The sequence below is a fragment of the Carya illinoinensis genome, chromosome 9 (genome assembly GCF_018687715.1).
Source record: "Carya illinoinensis cultivar Pawnee chromosome 9, C.illinoinensisPawnee_v1, whole genome shotgun sequence".
NCBI classification, from domain to species: Eukaryota; Viridiplantae; Streptophyta; class Magnoliopsida; order Fagales; family Juglandaceae; genus Carya; species Carya illinoinensis.
The window spans coordinates 5,517,528-5,540,355 of NC_056760.1; the positions used below are offsets into that span (position 1 = coordinate 5,517,528).

The 22,828-nt window shown below is 34.2% G+C and overlaps 3 protein-coding genes and 1 pseudogene across 4 annotated transcripts; 1 reads left to right on the forward strand and 3 right to left on the reverse strand.

Annotated features, from left to right (window-relative positions):
- Window positions 1-5,893: 5,893 nt before the first annotated feature.
- Window positions 5,894-7,529, reverse strand: LOC122275984 (annotated as a pseudogene).
- A 725-nt stretch (window positions 7,530-8,254) lies between these two features.
- On the reverse strand, window positions 8,255-16,009 carry LOC122277267. The gene is made up of 14 exons (XM_043087208.1): window positions 15,833-16,009; window positions 14,657-14,921; window positions 14,007-14,049; window positions 13,805-13,831; window positions 13,593-13,685; window positions 12,330-12,523; window positions 11,552-11,723; window positions 11,316-11,450; window positions 10,762-10,881; window positions 10,328-10,348; window positions 10,031-10,089; window positions 9,809-9,899; window positions 9,509-9,611; window positions 8,255-8,531 (listed from the first exon to the last, which is right to left on the reverse strand). Exons 2-13 carry the CDS (start codon window positions 14,818-14,820, stop codon window positions 9,516-9,518), a joined length of 1,215 nt encoding a protein of 404 aa, XP_042943142.1. The 5' UTR covers window positions 14,821-14,921; window positions 15,833-16,009; the 3' UTR covers window positions 8,255-8,531; window positions 9,509-9,515.
- Window positions 16,010-17,397: 1,388 nt separating this feature from the next.
- LOC122275186 (protein PLANT CADMIUM RESISTANCE 10) lies at window positions 17,398-20,706 on the reverse strand. Of its 2 annotated transcripts, XM_043084158.1 has the most exons (5): window positions 20,463-20,706; window positions 19,482-19,675; window positions 18,838-18,960; window positions 18,466-18,692; window positions 17,398-17,865 (listed from the first exon to the last, which is right to left on the reverse strand). In XM_043084158.1, exons 2-5 carry the CDS (start codon window positions 19,651-19,653, stop codon window positions 17,695-17,697), a joined length of 693 nt encoding a protein of 230 aa, XP_042940092.1. In that variant the 5' UTR covers window positions 19,654-19,675; window positions 20,463-20,706; the 3' UTR covers window positions 17,398-17,694. The 2 variants fall into 2 exon arrangements, with proteins under 2 accessions (XP_042940092.1, XP_042940093.1); XM_043084159.1 differs by lacking the exon at window positions 18,838-18,960 and having other exon boundaries at window positions 20,463-20,704.
- Window positions 20,707-21,761: 1,055 nt separating this feature from the next.
- On the forward strand, window positions 21,762-22,828 carry LOC122275187 (heavy metal-associated isoprenylated plant protein 45-like). The gene is made up of 3 exons (XM_043084160.1): window positions 21,762-21,933; window positions 22,030-22,105; window positions 22,451-22,828. The coding sequence occupies exons 1-3, from the start codon at window positions 21,856-21,858 to the stop codon at window positions 22,771-22,773; spliced, it is 477 nt and encodes a 158-aa protein (XP_042940094.1). The 5' UTR covers window positions 21,762-21,855; the 3' UTR covers window positions 22,774-22,828.

The following is a 22,828-nucleotide window of genomic DNA, read 5'->3' on the forward strand; positions in this document are numbered from 1 at the left end:
TTCATGTGCATTAGCTATTTTTCCACCCAATAATTAATGTGGGCTTTGTCTTCTTTTATTTTCACTGCAAATCAACACATACTACCCGTTTAAATTTTTGAGAGAGAATCAAATTCAAGCTTCTGCATTCCGGAAGAATTTGAATCAGAATCATTTTCCGAGAAAAAAAAAAGTCTTCTTTTTGGCCATTTCTTGGGTCCTTTAATGGACTAATTACAACAGCTAGCACATGATGATCAGAGGGTATTTGAGAAAGCAAAGATGATGCAGATAGCAGGTTTAGGTTACTTTATTTGACTTGACCTGTTTGCTAGATGGTAGGCGTAATGGCTTAATTATAAACCGATTTGCACATCCTTGTACGTGGAGATTAACAAATCATTTAGCAAATTGAACTAGTTATTTTATCGGTGCAAGTTACCTGGTAAATTAATCGTATTATCTTTCAATAAATAAAATATAGTTATGGGGTGATACGGTGTGATATGCATCGATCATGGGATATTTAACTTAAAATAATTTAATCTATATGCATATAACTTATATTAAATTAAAGGCTCAAAATGTTTATTGAAGTCAAAAGGCTTAATTTTAAAAAATCAGCCCAATGTTGCGTTTGGTGAGAGAGTGGATGACTTTGGTCTTGCTTTTCAGAGTAGAGTTTCCCCCAAAGATCATTCCTTAAATGATGGCGTTATTGTTATTATTATTATTATTATTATTATTATTATTATTATTATGAACAACAAAGTTTTCACTTAATGGGAAAAAAATACCATTGCAAAAGTGGCTAGAAACTTATTGTAGATTGAATAGCTTTAGGCCCCATTTGGTTATACAGTTTGGTTACAGATGAGATGAGATATTTTAAATAATAATAAATAAAATATTATTATAATATAATTTTGTAATATTAGTTTTGTATTAGGATTTAAAAAAATAAAATTATTTATTATATTTTGTAAAGAGATTTGAAAAAATTGTAATAATAAGTTGAGATGAGATGAGATGAATTTTTTAGTTTTGTGTAACCAATCCATATCTTAGAGTTGGTTTGGATGATAGTTTTATATTAAAAATAAAAATTAAAAAAATTATTATTAAAAAATTATTTATTTTAAAATTTTAAAAAAATTAAATTATTTATTATATTTTATATAAAAATTAAATTATAATTACGAGACCAGACCCTTTCCATATCCAGGCCTTTAACCCATGTTCCTCTTTAAACCTAATCGATGGGGCACGAGGTTTTTCATTTCATTTGGAATATTGACCTTAAATCGATCGATGTATGAGGATGAGATATGAATTTAAAGAGGAACACGTGTATTGGTACTGTTGGGTAGCACAAATTTCAGAGCAAAGTAGCATGCATGGCATGCGTTTGTGTATAATTGGTGGATGCAAATATATATCCTACGTGTTTCGCCAAAGCACCAGTACACTGCCCCTGCTCTCGTCTACATTTACGTGAGCAGTGAGCTCAGTCACTTCATCAATAACTATTGACTGCTGCCCAAGAAGAAACATCGGTTTGAAGTTTGAATGTGAGGTGAAACCCATATGCAGTGTGTCAACAGAAAAAAGATCAATTATTATTATTATTATTATTATTATTAGAGTTTTGATATTTACCGATTAAAATTATATATTAATATCAATTTTTTTATTTTTAAAATTTAAATTAATATTATTTTTAATAAGATTTATTTTTTAACCAATTATATTAAATTAATGTATATATTAATACGCAGTTATATTTATAACTAAATTTTTTCTTATTATTATTAGCATAAAAACGTTAAATATTTTATAATTTTATACATGTATTTCTCCTCGTACAAGCTTCCCCCCCGGGTGGGTTATGTCAGGTTCCCGGAGTCCGGTAAATGGCCGGGAAATGGAAACTGCTTCTTGATCAAAAACGGAAACATACAGTACGCCTACCATCATGTACAAATGATACATATATATATATATACAGCAGTACTACTGTGGACCCCGTTGGACTTTGAGCAAAGAAATAAGTTTTTCCCATCTGAGAGATGAGCCATGACAAACGCTGACAAAGACGGTGAAAAGAAGGGCCGGAGGCTCCCGTGAAATATGGACAGTAAACTTGGGTCGCTGTCAGACCGCTCATGGAACGAATAATTGCGAGCAAGAAACCCATGGTCTGGGGGCAAGATGACAGATGCCATCACGTAAGCATTCCAAAATTAAGAAAAGGTGATTATTATTCCGTACTCGACTTAGGAAAAAAATGACCATTACGGCATCTTAATTATTGGATCCAATTAAGAAAAAATCTGTAACTTCTAGATTGATGGGTACAGTTATCCTCCCACTGGCAATTCATGTAAAATGAAGACAAAAAATATAATCATAATTAATACCATATTTATCTTTACGGAATTTAATTTAATTACTATATACTCATGCGTATACACACATATATTATATGAAGACTGTCTTCTCAAAAAATTAAAAATTAATAATTGACTAAATTTCAGGATCGGAACTTGACAATTGATAAGGGAGAAAGTTGAGGCTCTGAATAGTGAAAATAACTCGCAAGTCAAAATTTGATGAAGATGAATATTGTGAAAATAAGAGTTGAATGCATGAACTTATACAGATTTTCAATTTTCCATTCTTTTTTAGTTTAACGCATGAACCAAGTTAGCATGGCGTCTAGATGTAGGAAATATATGGCTGTTTAATTCCTACTACTAAACATAATCATGAAGAACATACAAAAATAGATAATGGCACAAATTTTGTCAATTAATCATAACTTGTGGACTCTCTTAGTTTCTGATCTTAAAATTAATTTCTTGAAATATCTGTCTCTCATACACACACATATATGATTGCCAATACTCTTAGTTACATGTAAAGTTGGTATTTGGAATTTATAGTTTGGCACATTTCTTCTCTACTAGATCTAATATTATCACTTGGGAATGTGATTCAATATTTGTCTCGTTTGTTAACACAATTTAGATGAGATGTTTTATTGGAAGTTAAATAAAATATTATTATAATATAATTTTTTAAGATTAATTTTATTTTAAAAATTAAATTATTTATTATATATTTTATAAAAATTTAAAAAATTATAATAATTAGATAAAATAAAATAATTTAATATTTAGAATCAAACTAGTCCTTAATTAGTCAGCATATGACTTGAGGACAAAATTTCCATTAACGCTTTGGTGCAATAATCAAAATTTGTTGTCAAATGTCAATTCCGATCCATCTGACATTTGAACCTCATATTACTTTACATCTAGCAAAATCTGAAAGAGAAATGGACGGAAATTCTTAAGCATTACAACCCCAAAATTTATATAAAGCTTGCACATCATGAATTCCTCTCAAACTCTCACCAAATCAACACAAAGGCGAGAAAATTTACTGGGTGACTTTGAAAAATCAAAATATATTTATAAAATTAATTTTTTGGGATTTTTTTTTTAAATTATTACTGGAACTCTATTGATAATTAAATCATGATTCCATTCAGTATGGGCGGATCCAAACGGAGAGATTACGAGTCAATTGTTTGGGGAACGAGTCAAAGGTGGTGGGCTGTTCGTGATGGTACGTACAGTCTTGTTCTTCGCCCCTTGTCTGACTGTTCCTTTAACCTCCGCCACGTCATCCCATCATCTTGACTCCTGACTTTTCTTATCTTTTTAAGAGTGATGATAGTTTTCAATTTATTTATAATTTATTTACAATTTATTAATAAAATAATATTTTTTTAAATTTCAAACACAACAAATCAAAATCAAAATAAATATATAAAATAATATTATTTTTTTAAAAAGTTGTAAAAAAATGATAAATAAGTAGTTATTTTTATCATTTTCTTCTTTTTAAAGCCTTGCCACGTATCCAACTTCACGACCTACCGACTATTCCTCCTCGATCAAGAGCAGCATTAATTGAGAATCAACGGTCAACAGTCGCGAAATTTCCATCCGGAGTAATAATATCGTGTTGTCGCCCGCAGAGTTAGACCATGACTGCCCAATCGGAATTTTCCTATTGGGGACAAGGCTGTTGACCTAAGAATCTTTGTATGGTTGAATCGGGACCACATATGGGTGACGTGTTCTTTGACTTGTTGTAATCATTGTCAAACGCGTCAGTTTGGTTAATTATAGGGCGCTTTTTGTCTCTTTTCCAGTCGGCGGGTTGATTGCTCCATGACCTCACGCTTACGGCTGCACTGCCTCATAATTCTCTTCTATTATTCAGAAAATTTTATAATAATAATAAAAAATAATACATACAATTAGATTATCAGAATGCGTAATAATTACATAAAAATAATTATATATAAAATTTAAAAGATATTTTTATTATAAAATAAATTTAAAATATTACATAAAATTATATTAATTTAAAATTAAGTTTACTTTTATATAAATATTTTTTACAACGATAACACTTTTTATTTATTTATTTTAAAAATAGTATTTGAAAGATATTTAAAATCCGTGTCTAAAATTCAGTAAAATGGATTTATGATAATATAGATCAGGATCATTATATACCTCACAAACTTTCTGAATTTTATGACTAAATCCTTGAAAATAACTGAAACCTGTCGATCATATGGTCCGAGAAGAATTATTGCAGGGGATTGAATTCAGAATATTTTCTATTCATTTCTCAACCCAAAATATAAAAGGGCGCATTGATTGGATCACCATGCATTAATTAACAAACAAGTGGATGAATAGTGCCTGTGAGGTTGAGGTCTCGGGACTTGAAAAAGGAATTCAATGTAAGATACTATTGGTTATTAGCTAGTGGTTTTATACCTGCAGACATCCAATTGGGTTAATATTATACGTAGGATATCGAATGTGGGTCAAGCTTGACGTCCCAATTCTTTATTGATTATTGATTATTGAATTCTTCCTGAGAGAATTCAGGGCTAGTACTCCGGGGATCATTAGTAATGCCATGATAATGCACAAGTCATATATATATATATATATTTTCCAAGGAGCTATATCTAGGAACATACAAAAGAAAAATATAGGTGATGCTCCTTTGGCGCTCTCTGAATTGTCAAAGACCTTTTACTGAGTATCTCAACTTTGTGCATTTATATTTGCACATCAAGTTCATTGATTTGATGACTTTATAGGATCTAGTCTCGTAATATGACAATATTTCCATTCACTTTTAAATTAATAATTTTACATACAGTTATAGAGTATATAAATATTGTGCAATCATTTAAAAAAAAAAAATGAGGTACACGATTAAAAAATAATTTTTTTTTATGTAGATTCCGTATTAATTTATTTTTTTCAAAGAAACTGTATAACTCTTACACAACCACGACTGTAAATATCATTTCTCATTTTAAATTGACATGATTGCTATAATATTTATATATAACAAATGCATATTGTCCATATCATATATATATATATATATATATATATGAAAGTTTAAAAAATAACCAAAATAAATAATAAAAATCATTCACTAATGATCAGTACAAAGTGATCTACCACTCTAGTGTTTTGCCCTTTTTTGCACTACTTGTTCAACTAAGCCACAAAGGTCTTGGACAATTTAAGAGAACTACAGACAGGTCCAACACAAAAACGCCTTTCATAACACAAAAGCATGTTGGTGAAGAAACTAGCAAGGTGTTAGTGCATCAAGTCAAGTCATGTAAGACCAAAAAGACAATACAAGTACTAGAAGGGAAAAAAAAAAAAAACAGATCACAAGTGCTTTAACATTTTGCAGTTATCTAAAGTAGTAGTTGGAAAACTGTGCTAGAAGGCATCTACATATCTGACACAGTACTAGGGATTGAAAGGTTGTGCTTTCTGGGAAACTTGCATACCTATTTTGAATGTATCTCCTTGTGTGCAGTAAAGGAGAGGACAACATTCTACAAGAGAAACAAAATTAGCAGCAAGGACCTGAAATTGCTGGGGGACAAATCGGAAGTTGAGAAATTGGAAAGGTATCCACAACTTCCAATTTGCAAGAACAGCAGCCAACGACTCCTACAAAATGACAAATAATTTAAGACACAAAAGAAACTGCAGAAACTCCTGCCTATTAAGTCTCTCTAAAGATCATATCAATAAACGCCTTTCAAATTTAAACCACCTACTGAAGCTTCGGAGTGACTTGTGATGGCCTTCCTTCTAGCGTCACCAGCGTAGCTAAGAAAACTCCAATAAATATAGGAGAAAAGAGGAACTGCAATATTATCGTCTTACATTCAGATACCCAAAAAAAAAAAAAGATCATGCTGCCAAGTGACATAAAAAATTATTCAATGTAGGTCACCTGATCTAGTAAAAGCCGCAAGAAAGCACCAGATGCTCCAGGCAATGTTACCAATCTACTCAAATACAAATACCTAAAGATATATCAAATTGTGAGAAAGAATGAAGAATGAAACTCCATAGAAGCCAAAAATGGTGTGTATATATACATATATATATATATATATATTCAACATTCATATTAATCTTTGTTTTTTTATTTTTTATTTTATTTTTCTTAACGCCGAATGCTTATTGTTACAGACCATCGTTGTATTTTGATAACCCAAAGGCATATATCCAGGAATAGAAAGAAAAATGTAATTTCAAAGAGTTTTTCTATAAAAAGCTGCTTATGATGGTGAAGTAGGAAACCTTGATTGGGTAGAATGTATGTACATGAAAACTACATCAACTACTAAAGAAACGTAAAAACGCTACTTTACTGTAAGAAGACAATGGAAAATGCAAAAGAAATCATACCAATCTTTGTTAAATCATTGCACCATAATAACATATTAGGTGAAAATAATAATAAAAATGGGCATTGTTATGTGTCCAATTTCCAGGCACGCATAGGCATAATTTGTTTTAAGATATGAGATGAGATGAAATGAGTTGAAATTAAAATTGAAAGTTAAATAAAATATTATTAAAATAATATTTTAATATTTTTTTTATTGGAATTTGAAAAAGTTGAATAGTTTATTTGATTTTACGTGGAAATTTAGAAAAGTTATAATGATTAAATGAGATGAGATGAAAATTTTTGTGAAAATGAATGGGTTCAGCTGAAGCATTACCAGAAATGCAATGTGGGACCCACTAACACCAGACCCAACAGAGTAAACAGGAAGGTCCTTTTCAAGTCTAGCGATGGCACTTGATCAATCACAACCTGAGGCACATAAGTTCATGTTTAATCTCTGCAACATGAAGTTGGAAAATAAAACAGAAAGCAGCAATTTTTAACTATGTAATATAACTGATCTGTCTTGAGAACAGAAAACGCCACAGTAACTCCACTCCACATCATGACCAAATGTAACCTATTGCATCTTTCGATCAACACGTCTTGATAAAGTTGCAAATTGCTGATAACCTGGCTAAAGCCTGTGTCATAGATACACACTCGATAGAAAGAACAATGTTTAGATTGTTCAAATGGTCAAGGGACTTAATCCCCACAGAAGAATCACTCATTGTGCCTGTTTAGGCAAGGCTACCTTTATTGCCTCTAACCTTCTGTGTGAAATCTTACCTGAAAGTAATATCTAGCTGCTTACTACTCTCACACGTCCATCAATTGCTCGGGTTAGTATTGAAATGGACCCACCAAGACACTATTTCCCTTTTAGTATTAATCATGTCTACAAAGAAAAGAAAGTAATATACTTGTTGACAGTCTAGGTAATTACGGCGTAATGGGATACACGATAGGCTTTTTTTCTCTTGTAGGTTCAACTCCATTAACATATACTTGCTTTATTCTCTTTGGATTGCACAAGTCTTCCGTCTATTTGGCACTAATTTTCTAGATTATTTTGTAGTCTTATTATACTTTCCTTTTATGTTTTTCGTTTTCTTCTGAAGAGGCTTTATCTTTCGTTTTCTATGTAGTCTTATCTTTCATGTATAAGGTCTTCCATAAGTGAGAATAATCAAGAAAATTGAAGTGACATCCTCTTTCATATAAAAAATAAAAAATAAAAATAAAAAAGAAGAAGAAGAAGAAGAAGAAGAAGAAGAAAAACTTCTGGACTCACCCATCTTGGCATCTTGCAGTTGCAGCCAGTGGTCTTGCATGCTGCGATTTTTCACTCATTTTCCATTTCTTATACTTTTGCAAGACTGTTCCACAACTTCATTAACACATATCGAGACATACATATTTTTGTTGTATTTTTTTTTTTTTTTGGACAAGAAACTGCACAACTAATTCCTACAACTCCATTAACAGATAAATGACTAAATCTCATACAAAATTCATTAATCGCATAATGAGAATGAATTACAAAACGCAACTGTAAAGTAATAAGATGATCTCCAATATATAGTAGCAGAGCATTGTATAAACCAACTACACTTGAGCATTTTTGTATCAATACTCCAAAAATAAGCTACTTCCACGTCCTCGAACACGAACCACCAAAGTCCTCAACGACTTCTGAATCTCTAGTCAAAACGGTAGGTTTACTGTATTATCTGGAAAAATGTTAACGAGATCTAGTAAGTACACCCAATAAGTAAAAAATAAATGAATCCGAATGTGAATTCAACTTCTTGTATTGATTCTTTTTTTTCTTGTAAAAATGTTTATCACTCTATTTTTTTTTTTTTTTTTTGGCTTGAACTGTCCTCTCATTGCTAAGGTTCTGGTATTTTTTTTCCCCCATCAACGATCACTCTGATGACCCAGATCCATTTTCTCTCCCAATCCACTGAGCTTTGACCAACCCCAGAATCAAGGCTAAAGTGGTTAAAGGTCATTTAATATGTCTGATGGCAATAAACTGGGTACTAAGAAAAAATCTATTTATCATCCCTAGACACCACACTTTTTTCTTCTTATTAAATATATAGTATATGGACAATGAGTAGAATAATTCAATTAGTTTATGAAGAATAAAATTAAAAAAATAAAAATAAATAAAAAAAGTGTGGTGTGTGATATGTGGAGATAATAAGTAGCAAAACTCAGGTACTAAATATTGGTGGTGTCATCATGGTCAGTTCACAATCTCTCCTTGCAAAGAAAAATTATTTACTTACTCTGGACAGCTACATGCACCCCAATAAAATTCTCTACCTAGTGATCTGTGCCGTGCCCATTGACTCTCATGGCAGTTAACTGAACTTGGGGGAGCTCATCACAAAGAACTCTCATAGTGGTCTTCTCCATTTAACATGCCATTTAAGTGGTTCTTAAAAAGAAAGGGAAAAAAATTGCATTGAAGAAGAAGAAGTCATTCTTAAGCATTTTCCTTGCTTCAATCATTTGGGGAATTCAACAAAGTTGTAAGCAGGGTAATGAAAGTTGCAAGCTATGATTTATATGCTATGAAAGGAAATCTTAAAAGCTCTAGGAAAGTTGATTAATTATCTACGTCAAGCAACTTTCATGCCAGGAGATGACACCACAGAACCACAACCAGAGAGAGAGAGAGAGAGAGAGAGAGAACCTCGAAATCATACTATTCCTTGGTCATCTAAGCTGGCATTGTAGTGTCCCAACTTATTCTCTTTGGGTTTACAATGACGGAAGTAGAAAAATTGATATAGTATCTAAAAGGATAGTTAAGGTTTCTACACCTTCTGTGTAGTGTATCCACAGGATCTTAGCTGGTGCCAACAGGTCTGAACAATTAAAACAGCCAATTTCCAAGCAAACCGCAATCTACAGCTTTCCTATGCTTCAGTGTTCAATTTTTACACTACATAAAATTCTACCCAAACACATTGTGACCATATTTTAAGGATACAACTGTATCGAGAAGTAAGCATCCTCCTGCATCCACCAGCCACGGTAGATTTGGTTTAATTCTTGACCAATCCAAGCTGCTTACAACTATGCTGCACAAAAAGACAAGTAATGTTCTTGTGAGAAATGTGTTAAAGCTCACAATTTAACACCCTATTATAGAGGTTGTACTTAGTTGAAGTAAGTAGCACAAACTGATCAAATAAGGATAGATGATACTAACCTGGCTATGTAAGTAGCATTTCCAACCAAAGCAAAGATGAACATGAAAGGATTAAGCCCCTGCATATCATGTGAGAAAAGTATTATCTCTCTCTCCATCAGCTACGCACACGCTATTGTTCCTATTTTCTTTTCTTTTTTTAGAAATGGGGGAGGGGGGTTGCTAGAGCTGTATGTACTACAAGCCGACGATGCTTCATAAGCAATCCTTCTCAAGCAAAAAGCAGGAGTTTTCCACTTATGATAATTTTATGATAATATGAGAAACTACAACTTAATCGGTTAGATTAATGCTTACCTCAGCATTGCCCCTTTTAATCTGCAAAAATGGATCAAGAAGTAGAAATAAGTATAATATTATCGACTCTAAAGACTTATTATTGATTTTAAACATTAAATCACCAGGTAAATAGAACTCAGGGGACATACCCAAATGGACCAAATATAACTACTTCCACAACAGAAATGGGAAAGCACCGAGATAATTAGTCCATTATTTTTCTCATCCTTCTGCTAATGTAAACAAAGGTAGCATTTAACCTATTTGCCTTTTAGAAACCCACATGTCACTAGAGCAGGTCAAACCAAAGGTATATACTCACAATCACATTCCACGCATTCGCCACCAGTGGTGAAAAACAATCAAAATTTGTGGGATGGAATATACCGGAAAAAAAAAAAAAAAGAATACCAGAGTCATCTAAAAGCTGCTTTGAAAGGTATAAGTCTCACATTTAAGAAAATTTGAGGAAGCCTTCCACCCATGTATAGAACTGCCATTCCCCAGCCAAGGAAACTTCCAATACCCAGGCTTTCTTCGAAATCCTTTTCTTGCAACTGCCCACCACCTACCTGATATCCCCGTTTACAATTCAAAGATGATTAGTGCTCAATATTTGAAGGTGTTTTCTGTTCAAATATATTTCAGAAGAAATTGAAAACTAAAAGAGAATTTCCCAGTAAAAGGATCCAAGAATCAACAGATATGAAGCCAGGTGTTGTAAGATTTTGGCTTTCTATGTTCACATGGTACATAACTCATCTTAGCCCATACCTCATCCACAGCCAAAACACTAAGCCACCTTATCAGTCTGAATCCCAATTTATAACTAATAGGCCACTTACTCAACTAGCCTTGGCCCAATAATCAAGTAAACAAAACATTAGAAAAACCGGGAGACCCGCCAAACAGAGGACATCTCATGTGAGAAACTGATATGATAGGCTTTCCAAGGAGTTATTCCATGGTGTAACCTGCTATAATCATGTAAAGGAAACTAAATTACCATTCTGCTTGCCTGCAAAAGCTTTCTGCCTACTTGTATTACAACTCCTTCATTTTGACTTTTGAACGCTGAATAGAGTTTGCTGTCCGCTGACCGATGGAAATTGTAAATACCAAGAAAACTCATAACAGAGACCTGAAGTAGAAAAATATTAAAAATATTGATCCCCGCAATCAAAATCAGATGCCGGTTCAGGTAATCTAATCTAATTATAAAATTCACCATGTAAAGCTCACCACACAAAGAGTAGTCTTGATGCTTGGTGGCCGAGTAGATTGTCTGGACTCAAGTCCACCAAGCAAGGGCTCTTCAATAGAATTATGAGCATGAAGAGATGCATAATTCATTCTTTGTGCTAGAACAGATCCTGCCATGGGAGTATGACTCCTTGATAGAGATCTTGCTGACCTGATGTATATTCGATCAAACTAATTTAACAATGAGGATTACATTATTGACTGAACCATGTTATGATTCTGAGGAAAATCTACTAAGTAAAACATATTAAAACTTCCACACCGAGAGAGAGAGAGAGAGAGAGAGAGAGAGAGAGAGAGAGAGAGAGCAACCGAGAACCTTAATCACTTTAAGCAAGAGAAAGATCATAGAGAATAAAGTGAGTATTGTACCCAGTCAGAATAACCGCAACCAGATACAAGTAATGAAACCCAATTATGATTTCTAGGCAAAACCCTGATGTTAAAAAAAAGTGTTTTTGGGCAGAACCAGTGTATGCTTTGAAAACTCATCTCCTTATGGTCATTGAATTTTTCAGGGACACTGCAAATTCACTATGGAATTTCTGGATGGCCACACAAAGCTTAAGCTAATTGCAATTTAACATTTATATCAAACATTACTAATACCTTCCTACAACTGGAAAGTTTCATGAGTAAAAAATAACAAACATACTATATGGTATATTATTTCTCATATTAGAAGTTAATGGTTTAATCTATGAACCTAGAGTGGACAGGTGTGTTTTCAAGAATCTAAAGGAGAAAAGTCAATTACATGTAGTATAGTTCTCTTTCAAGAGAACCACTTCGAGGAATTTCTGGAAGAGGAATAGGTGAACTCAAAATGTGTTCTCCACCGAAAGTGTCAGACCCATTACTTCTCTCGGCGTCATTTACTTGTTTCCCACCAATATCACCACCCCCCGGTATAACTTCTACTGGTGCCAACAACTTGTTAGGCTTTGGATCCTGTGTTACAGATAAAAAGTTTTACAGGCATGAGTTCAGAAGAACATCAAAACAGAAAATTAAAATAAGTCGGCAAAGTGCCGTAATGAGTTCCCCAAAAAAAGCATGTAGATAGCCACAAGATTGGAAATAAAAGAAGAACGTGGATTCACAAACAAAGTAAGAAAAAAATATGACTATATCCAAACTGAAGACTTACAATCTCTATAAACTATTACTTTCACCAGTAAACTTCATTTTTAAACTTTTTCTTCCAAAAAGAAAAAGAAAAAAGAAGAAGAAGAACTTCGTATAAGAAGGTTAAAAATGGCGAGCTTATCTTCCACCCAAATTATTCTTGTTCCAATTTCTCAGTTTACAAATCTATTACGTGGTAAAGCTATTAACATTTTAGATTCAGACCCAATTTAAAAAAACAACTATGATATCCAACATTTTTATTTAAAACATGGATCATGAAAATCCATTCCCAATGAAGTTAGATATGAGAAGAAGCAGGGCAGTATGATTGATATTTCGTTAGTGCAGAATCACATATGAATATTACAAAATGATAAATGTTATTCATCAATCATTATCTGTTCTTCATCCCTTGATCTGGCATCAAAATAATAGAAAACTATTTGTTATCTTTCAATTAATCCCATAAGATACTTTGAAAGAATTCTTAAAGCACAAGAAGCCTCGAACCACTAGAAATCTTCAACCGTTTAATTTAAACTGTGATCAGATTTAAAGCGGAGATACTACTTCTGAGTTTTGAACTCAGATTTCTTTAGGAACTTTGAATTCTTTTTTTTTATTCTTTTTTTGTTTTTGGGGGGGGGGGGGGGGGGGGGGGGGGGGTTGTGAATGATCTTCCCAGTTGTCGAATATTTCCATACAGGTAATCAGTTTCAGCCCTTACTAAAAAGGTTGTTTCTAATATTCCCTTACATTTCATTTTTCATTAAAATTTCACTAGTTCCCAGAGAATGGAGCTTTCAGGTTTTTATCAACATCAGCAAACATAAACTCATCGAAAAGCTTGTGCAAGCTATTGTGAGAGAAAAGTTAATAAAATTCCAACCTTGTGCTGTCTTTTATTGTATTTCAGTCGATGATATATGTGGCCGTAGTATAAGGCCTGTGCAGTAAGGATCCCGCAAGTCACAACATATAACTGCAGACCACATAACAAGGAGAACTTCAATCAAACTTTCAAGCAGAAGGAAGCAAACTAAGACAAAAACTCAAATCTATTATATTCTAGATCACTCTAGGCTTCAATTGACATCTTACCACTGCCATATAGAATTGTGTTGGAAGCTGCATAAACGAGAAGAAGAAAGTTCAGTAAATCAAGTAAAGCAAGGTATGCATTTCATAAATCATGGACATATCCTGTTTACGCTCTTATACAAAGAGCACGGACATTGAGATAAAAGTATAACAAGTAGATGTGAGTGCAATTATGTTTCTTTCTCCAGAGAGAGAGACTCACAGTAGCCGGTTCCAGCCAGCAGCCAAAAAGGTTGAAAAGATCCCTGCCAAAGAAGTGCACCCAATATGCAATGACATGGGCAAATAAGAAATCAGGGAGAAATTTTAACTGACATACGAAATCAGCAAACTGTAGCAGACATGTAAGGAAAAAATCAACTTAAATGTATGATTTAGCATGTATGAATCTTAAAATTGAAGGAATCCGGTGAAACTTCGAAAAAATATTCATAAGAACATCGACCGTGACAAAAATTTAATCAACCCAAGGCCAAAAAAATCCAAGAACATGCATACATATATATAGAAATAACTACAGTTAAATACATTTTGCCCTCCCAATCTATATGCGGATACACTTTGCACTCTCAAACTACATAGGGTTTTGTATTTTGTACTCTTTAAGTACTCAAACTCCCAAAATATTATAATGTGCACCTTCATTAACATTTTTGTTATCACCCATTTTTATCCATCTTAATCATCAGAATTGGACGGACGTGCTATTTGTTATTTCTAATAGTTTGTATTCTTTTCCCAAATAACTAAACTACAATAACCAATGGATAAATCACCAATCAGGAGTCCCACATCCAATCGTCGAAGAAAAGATATGAATAATAGTCAGCTAAACATATCAAACTGCAATACCCAAGTATCCATGTCAGCAAGAAAGTGATAGAGAGGCCCTCTGCAGACTTTTCCCTGTAATTAGTGATTAATTGAGGTATCTCAGCTACACTCCAACCGATAATACTGATTAAGCCCAAAGTGAAGGAAACTTCATCTCTCGCAATCCGAAGAGAATATTTCATTGTGTACACTAGTCGCTTCCGAGCAACGCCAATCTTTGGGGCACACTGGCATAGAGCTCTCTTAAAGAGTCTTGTATAAACCAGAATGAACCAACTTTAATCTGTGCCATGGAGCAGGAGAGAGGGTGTGAGAGATTGAAGGCCATTTTCTAGAGACGATATATGGGTAAAATTAATGAAAATAATACAAAACATAAAATCAAATAAAAACAACGTAGAGGATGAAGCAGCTCATACTTTTGGCAATATTTATCTGACATTTAGAAGACTTGATTGTTTGATGTGCTTCTTTTCCTGATTGTATCTCCCAAATTATTTAGTTTGATTCATTGATGTACGTGGAGTTGGTTTATGGATTAATGAAAGTATTTTCTTATAAAAAAAAAAAAAACCCGAGCAAACGTTCATCACTAGAACATATCATAATGCAGTGGCACAGTAATCAACAAATGAACGTAGAATCGCAGCTCGCATTTTGTAACAAGGAAAAAAAAAAGTAAATTCTGTTCTCAATCCGGTATGGTGTTAAGTGTTTATATGGTACAGTTTGATTTAAAATTTAAACTTTATAAATTAAATTTTATTATTTAAACGAGGAGGTGATATTATGCTTTATTGGAGAATATTATAACTTCTTTTTGTAAGGCTGTCCTTCTAAATTCTTCTCAAATTTGGCAACAAAGATTCAAAGAGGATGCTCAATGCGGCAATGCCAAGCCAAACTTAGGCTTCTATAAACGAAAAGTAGACATAAAACTACTGGGAACTACTGAGTTATAACCGGGAAGCAGAAAAACTGGAAAACACTACGTTAGCAACTGGGGAAACAACAAAGGTTTTGAAGCAAGTAACGAAATAGAAAACCGGCCCACCAATGAATTCTATCCTAACATACGGTTCGCGCGTGAAAATTAAAATAAAATAAAAAAAGCTAATCTTGCAGCATTCAGAATATATACAAAGCGGACACAAAGTATCAAAGAAAAAAATTCTTGGAGTTTTTGAGACATACGATTCAAACGCTCATCCGTTTCTCCGACGAACAAAAAAGGAGATATCTCGTTTTACAGAGAACGCTCTTAAAAGATGTAGAGGAAGCGCCGGAAGGAATATCTTACGATCTCTTCCGTCTCTGGTAGCTGTATGTTATTCTCTGTGTTCTCTTCTCTTTTCCGTTTTTGCGGGCATCAACTCAGCTATCATGGAATTATATATAATAGATGGATCAGTCTCCCTCTCGAATTCGGATTAATCGTAGGTAGTTAGTTGGCACGTACGTAGGACTATGTTGTTCGGTCCTTTAAGAATTCAATAAAATATATATTTGTACACGTCACCAATTATTAATAACATTAATAATTTATATTGATTTAATTATTTTGATATTGCATTAAATTTAGGAAAAAGAATTCCAGCCACGCAAAAATTCAAATAGTTATAATCATACAATATTTAGCTATGCAATTAAGTCTTTAAGTATTTGTATTTTGTAAATAATTTCCATTTAGGTTGTGTTCTCATCGATATAGGCTGATTAATAGAGTTGAATGAAATTATAAAGGGTAATGTTCTACATGCAATGTACCTAAGGAATTTCCAATTATAAATTGCCTAATACACATTCAAAGATCGATTCACTTGAGGTGATCATCTCTCTTTTTTGGATCCTAGTTTTCTTTTTAATAATACAATAAAGTTTAAGAAAGACATTTTGTATATCTCATATTGAAAAAGTTTAAAAATTTAAACTTCTTTTACAACCCAGCTTGTGGACAGATTGGGGAGGTTTGAGGGTAGAGATGAGAATTTTGAATTTGATATGAGAGTTTAAAATATTATTTTTAATAATATTATTGTTTTGAGATTTGAAAAATTTGTATTGAGATTTAAAAAAAAATTGAATTATTTATTATATTTTGTATGAGAATTTGAGTTAGAGATGAGAATTCTTTGACCCCAAACCTGCCCTAAAAGGACTCTTAAGGTTGTTTGAATACTTATAATATCTCGGTATATCTATGAATAATAATAAAATGACTTGAATTAAAATATTTTTATTAAATTTTAAAAAATGAGAGAGAAAATATTATAAAATTAAAAAAATTTTGAATATAATTTTTATTTTAAAATTTGAAAAAAGTAATATTATGCATTGTGTTTTGTTTGAAAGTTATAATTTTTAAATAATGATTAAATGAAAAAGTAAAAAATTAAAAATTAAAAATATTTTTCATTTAAATGATATTGGAGTACGAAAGATTTGAGAAATAGTTATTCTTTAACGTTGTATCCTTATTATTAGAAGGAGCGAGAGAGTTAATAGCGACGGTAACTGGAAAGCCCGAAAAATAGTAATGTCATATTCCTGGTGGGGAGTAGCCGAAAAATAGTAATGGCAGTCCAAGGCAAGCGCTGCCGAGCAGAAATCAACGACCCAACAGCCATCCTTCGAAGGTTTTCAATCAGATTGAGCGAGGGACGGGGGGCTTCTATACATAAGAAACCAGAACATTTAGAACACACACGACCACATAATATAAGCTGCACACATTCCCCATCTCAACTGAAAACATAGAATAAGCAATTAGTAGCTACTTATCTAAAATACCTTTGCATTGTTCAAATTCAATTACTTTCAAAAGAAAATATCCTTTTACCATCCAGTCACCAGCAATAGACACTCTCAGTGTGTAGTAAAAAACTCATTACCGCAAACACAACATTCTATGCTGTTACAAGGAGAAATTCCGTAGGTAATGTGGTAAAAAGACATGAAGCACAAGGTACAACCCAAGACCATGGGCTGTTGTTGCTCATTTCCCTTTTTTATTTTATTGAAAGATCTTGCAGAAAGTTCTAGGGTACAGTATGGCGCTACTCCTTGGAAGCTGATTCCATTGTCTGGGCTGGTGGAGCTGTGACTACAGCCAAACTCAGATCAGGGGATCCAAAATCACCAGACCTTTCATGGATCTCCCGGTACTCTTGACAAATGGCACACAAATGGCAGAAGAAATGAGTAACAAAGTCCCCGCATGGCGCTTCCTTCATAAGCAATAAAAATGAAGTGGTAAGCTAGAGCAAGTTAATATGGCAAAACAATAATTTTATCACAAGCATTACTTACAATGGAGTAGAAAAATTGGTTATTAACCTAGTTTACCAGCATAAATCGCTACAAAATATTTTTACATGCCAAGACCTGTTAGGGGTGGTTAACCCAAAATATTGAACTCAGAGAAAGGGGATAGTCTTAGGTTGCCAATCAGCAGGGCATAGCAAACATCATTCAAAATTTTTTTTTTTCTTGCTGTTCAACCTTACTAATCATGGCTGCCAGTCAATGAAGACAGACAAACCAGCAAATAATTTGAGAATCAAAGACAGTGCCCATCTTCTCATTTCTCATCAAAGTTTACAAGGAGGCTGGACTAGTCTAAAGACATTCTCATGGCAACCTAATAATAGGCCTGGTTTTTTTTGGGGAGGGGCAGGGGAGTCAAAACCTCAAGCGCCTTTAAAGTCTAACCAAGATACAGAAAAAAGAATTACCTTAAGAAGTATTCAATGGGAATAAAAATAAATAAATAGAATTGATGAGACTATATCTTCTAAATACACGATTGAAGTCTAAAAAAACTGTACCCGCAAATTATACTTTGACCGTAGAGCCCTGCGGTATCCACAAGCATAGCATGAGATAAAGAATCCAGGTAAAGCCAACAAAGTGCCGTCGGTCAACAAGCAACAAACAGAATTGAAAAGAGCCCACAAAACAAAATGGGTCAGGCACGATCCCATCAGAGTCCCAGAACCGAGAAATTCTGCATTCTTCCCAAAAAGAAAGCAAGGACAAAAAAAACCTACACAACCTGTACCATGTAACAAACTGCAGTCAGCCAATAATCTTGGTTTAACAGACCTTGCAGATCTGAAGGAAAAAATTGCAATTCCCTGCTTCTATAATTTTAATGCTTATCCACTTACTGACTGTTGATTGAATATTAAGAATTATACCTTTGCTTTGTCCAACATCCAATAATTTTTTTTTTTTTTTTTGGCACCGGGTGTTTGGGAACAGCGCCCCAACTAATCCCGGGGGTGCACAGGCCCTTCGCAAGGAATTTCCCGAAAGTACACCTTGGATAATTCAAACATAACATAACATAAATAAAATCAAAGAAGTCACGTCATAGACCCTCAACCCCAATTCCCAAAACAATGAACAATTAGATGTTTTTCTCCCTCAAACAAGTGCGAATAAAGAACTACCATCTTATTGATGTTATATACCACTGAACCAGACTGCTCACTCCCTTTCTCTTTGGTTTACAAAATATTTTAAAAAATACAAATAAAGCATCTTTAGACCAAGCATGCCATCAACTGATTTTGGCTCTCAAAACACATACATTCAGCTCGTATCATTATGTCAGGAACTTGATCTCTTAATAGATACTTAACACACTAATATAAATATATTTTCAGCCTCATTTTGTTTTAGAGCTGAATAACTGTAAACAATAACATCCATAGAAAGTAAGCCCAGTACCAAGAAAAAGTTAAAAACAATTTGTCATTTTTACTGATTGTTATATTCAAGAGGCACCTTATAATTTTGCCTCTGATAAATCAAGGTCACAAGGCAGAAAGTAGCGTACAGCTCTGCATATCATCGAAACAAGCACAGATTCCAGAAGACCATTGCAACGGTCCATTGCTGACATGACCATGTGTAGGAATATCTTCATTGCCCAGAACAACCTCAGATGCTGAATCTGACTGTCCCAAAGGCACATAAGGGGGCGGCATATAACTGCTCTGGCTTTTCATCTTTCTCCGCTATACACTCAGCCTGTAAACCGTTAAGAGTGTCAGAAGGCAATTACTTGGAACACAAATATTTAGACCATTAAATCCACAAGCACAAACCCTTACAAACAAATGCATTTACTTATTTATTTAAATCCTTGTAATCCTAAGATAGGGCTGGAACAAAAATTCCTTAATGAATGCCCGAAAAAGGGCCAAATTACATAAGTTCCCATGAATTTAAGAGTGGTTTCAAGATGAAACCCTAGTTTCTAATTGTTGCAACTAGAAACTCATAATTTCAAACATTTAATAGTGTACCCCTTCCAGCAAGCCTGTGTACCGTCGTAAGATTCCTCTGGCCGGCAAAGAAAAGCCAGGGAGAGGAGGGATCCTTTAGACTTTAGGGCATCCTACTACTTTCGGGAAACAGCCTTGCCTCAGTTGAGTCTTTATCCGTGCCTATTGTTCGTACTCTCCCTCTCTTTTCCCCTTATCTCTCGTTTGTTGCATAATTTTTAGCTATTATTGCATGGTCTTAGGTTTGGTGATTTGTTCAAAGCAGCCTAAGCAGGTCCAAGAGTTGTTCTCACAGCAGATATTCGATGTGCAGCATTTCAAAGAGAGCAGCTCAAATTATGTCTAGAATGAATGGTAATTCCACCAAGTTCTTATACATTGAGATATTGCCCTTTATTATGAGGATTTTCATAAACCTACTTCTCGTTCTCCCAAAAATAGCTGATCACATCAATTCCCAACAATCAGATTATTATTATCATCATGTATAAATAAGACAAGCATTTAGATAGAAGAACTATAAAAATTACCTCAATGTTTTTAAGGGTGCCGACCCTGGAGGGCCTAGCTCGTAGCTCCAGTGACCTCGTCGGAATTGGGTCGCCGAAGGGGGCTTGAAGCGAACGGAAGGTGGCGGAAGGTGGAATTAGCAAGAGAATGGAGGTGGAAGACCCAAGCGTACGGTTGTGGGTGATGGGTGTGTCAAAGGCGTCGAGCAGAGAGAGAAAGAGGGAGGAAGGAAGAGGAGAGAGAAAAATTAAGATAAGGATCAAAAAGAGAAGAAAACGTAGAAACGGGCCTCTTGACGTTTCTTTGAAGTTTGGCAATCCATGGAAGCCCAATCAAGCAGACCTCCTGAGCTCAGCCCAAAGAAAACAATGGCCAGAAGATAGGCAGGCCGGCCCGTAGAGCGAGCTTAAAAGGAATTAAGCAGTTGTTAAGAAGCCCAAGTAAATTTCTGCTGCCTATATTAATTTTTTTTTTTAATTTATTTATGGTGAGGAATAAATTTCTGCTTCGTATTCGTATTATTGGATTGTGAAAGCTACACATTAGAAGCAAAGCAATTCAAGCATATGCCGTAGAGATGAGATAGATATATGAGTGTGAAAGCCAGAGATTCCTTTAGAGCTGCATGCCAGAAACCACAGCCATGCCAGCAACTTGTCTCTGCATAAAAATAACATGCAAGCAAACGTTGCTTTCCTTCTAATATTCCGATCCCTTTCTTCCAGAAATTATTTTCCCCAATCAACTCAACTCAACTCAACCCAATACCTATATAATTAATTATTAAGCTTTTGGTTAATTTAGCAGAAAATAATGTGACAAATCATGTCATATTATAATGTAGTACTACCCATGATTTTGTCACATTATTATTCAGAAAGTAGTAATCAAATCATGGAGGCCGGACATGATTACACTACCTACCTGGATCGCATTTAAACTTTTATCATGACTAGCTACTTCCATTAATGTCTTGCTCTTGCCGGGACTATTTTCCTGATAATCATTCTCTAATTTCAATCAAAGAGTGCGTATCTTCTTCTTTTTTGTTGTTAAAGGAATTAATAACATATATAGATATAGGAGGGATTTGGCCACAAAGAATAAAGAATCATGTTGATAGACGTACAGATTCGAGCTGAGACCAATTTGAACATTTTTGCCATTTAATGTTGACAATTATTTGTAAATTCGATCGAGCATTTCAGCCAAAAAAATAGTCATGTGAGAAAAAAAGATAATGAAAATTGAAATGCATGCATGGGATATCTCAAATTAAAGGAACGGAACATTATCAGGCTATATATCTTAAGCTTGAGACACAAGCTGAACTTTGCACGAGCAAAGACATCCATCCGCCCGCACTATTAAGGAACGAAATAGCCCTCCCAAGGCATATCGCCGGGGGCGAAAATGTGGCCAGAAGCTAGGACTCTGCCCATGATATTCATGTTTGGTCGCCGAGCTAGAAGTGCATCTAATGTCATGTCTGTAAGTGCGTGCTAGTTCACTTACATATATGCATGCCATGTTAAGTCTACAATCTCTGATCTTTTCATTTTCATTTGTCCGTACGTATAATGACAGATTGTGGAACTCTTGGTGCATATGGATTGCGAAGGATGCGAAAAGAGAGTTCGAAAAGCAATCTCGAAAATACATGGCATGAGTTCATCGATCCGTCTTAATTATTTTAAGTTATATCTATACATGATCTTTTTCCTTCTGGTTCCTGATGATCTCTTTCATTAATCATGTTTGAGGGAGCTAGGCAGGGGCCTGCTGCATATATATAGGTTTTCAAACCCTTTTTTTTTTCTTTTCTCATATATATTCAGATCTTATTTCTCATCAACTTCTTATATATGGAAAGCTCATATATACTCGTGCACCATTTTTATATTTATGAACATGATCAGTTTCTCAGTTCGTTCCTGGAATAGATCTGGCTTCAGTAATCTGCTCTTATTTCTGTGTCTCTTGCTTGCAACAATTGGCATGGAAGCAGGTGTTGATAGCTTGGAAATAGACATGGACAGGCAAAAGGTGACAGTAACGGGATACATTGACCAGAGGAAGGTGCTAAAGATGGTGAGGAGAACAGGAAGGAAGGCTGAGTTTTGGCCATTCCCATACGACTCCGAATACTATCCATATGCATCCCATTACTTGGACGAATCTACTTACTCCTCTTCCTATAACTACTATCACCATGGCTTTAACGAAAGCGTGCGCGGTTACTTTCCAGACCAAGCCTACTCTACTGTCCCTGATCAAACCGTCCATCTTTTCAGTGATGATAATGTTCATGCCTATTGCAGTATTATGTGATTATACTTGCATTAATCATGAACGAAATAAATAATAATGCCATTTCAAATGCAAA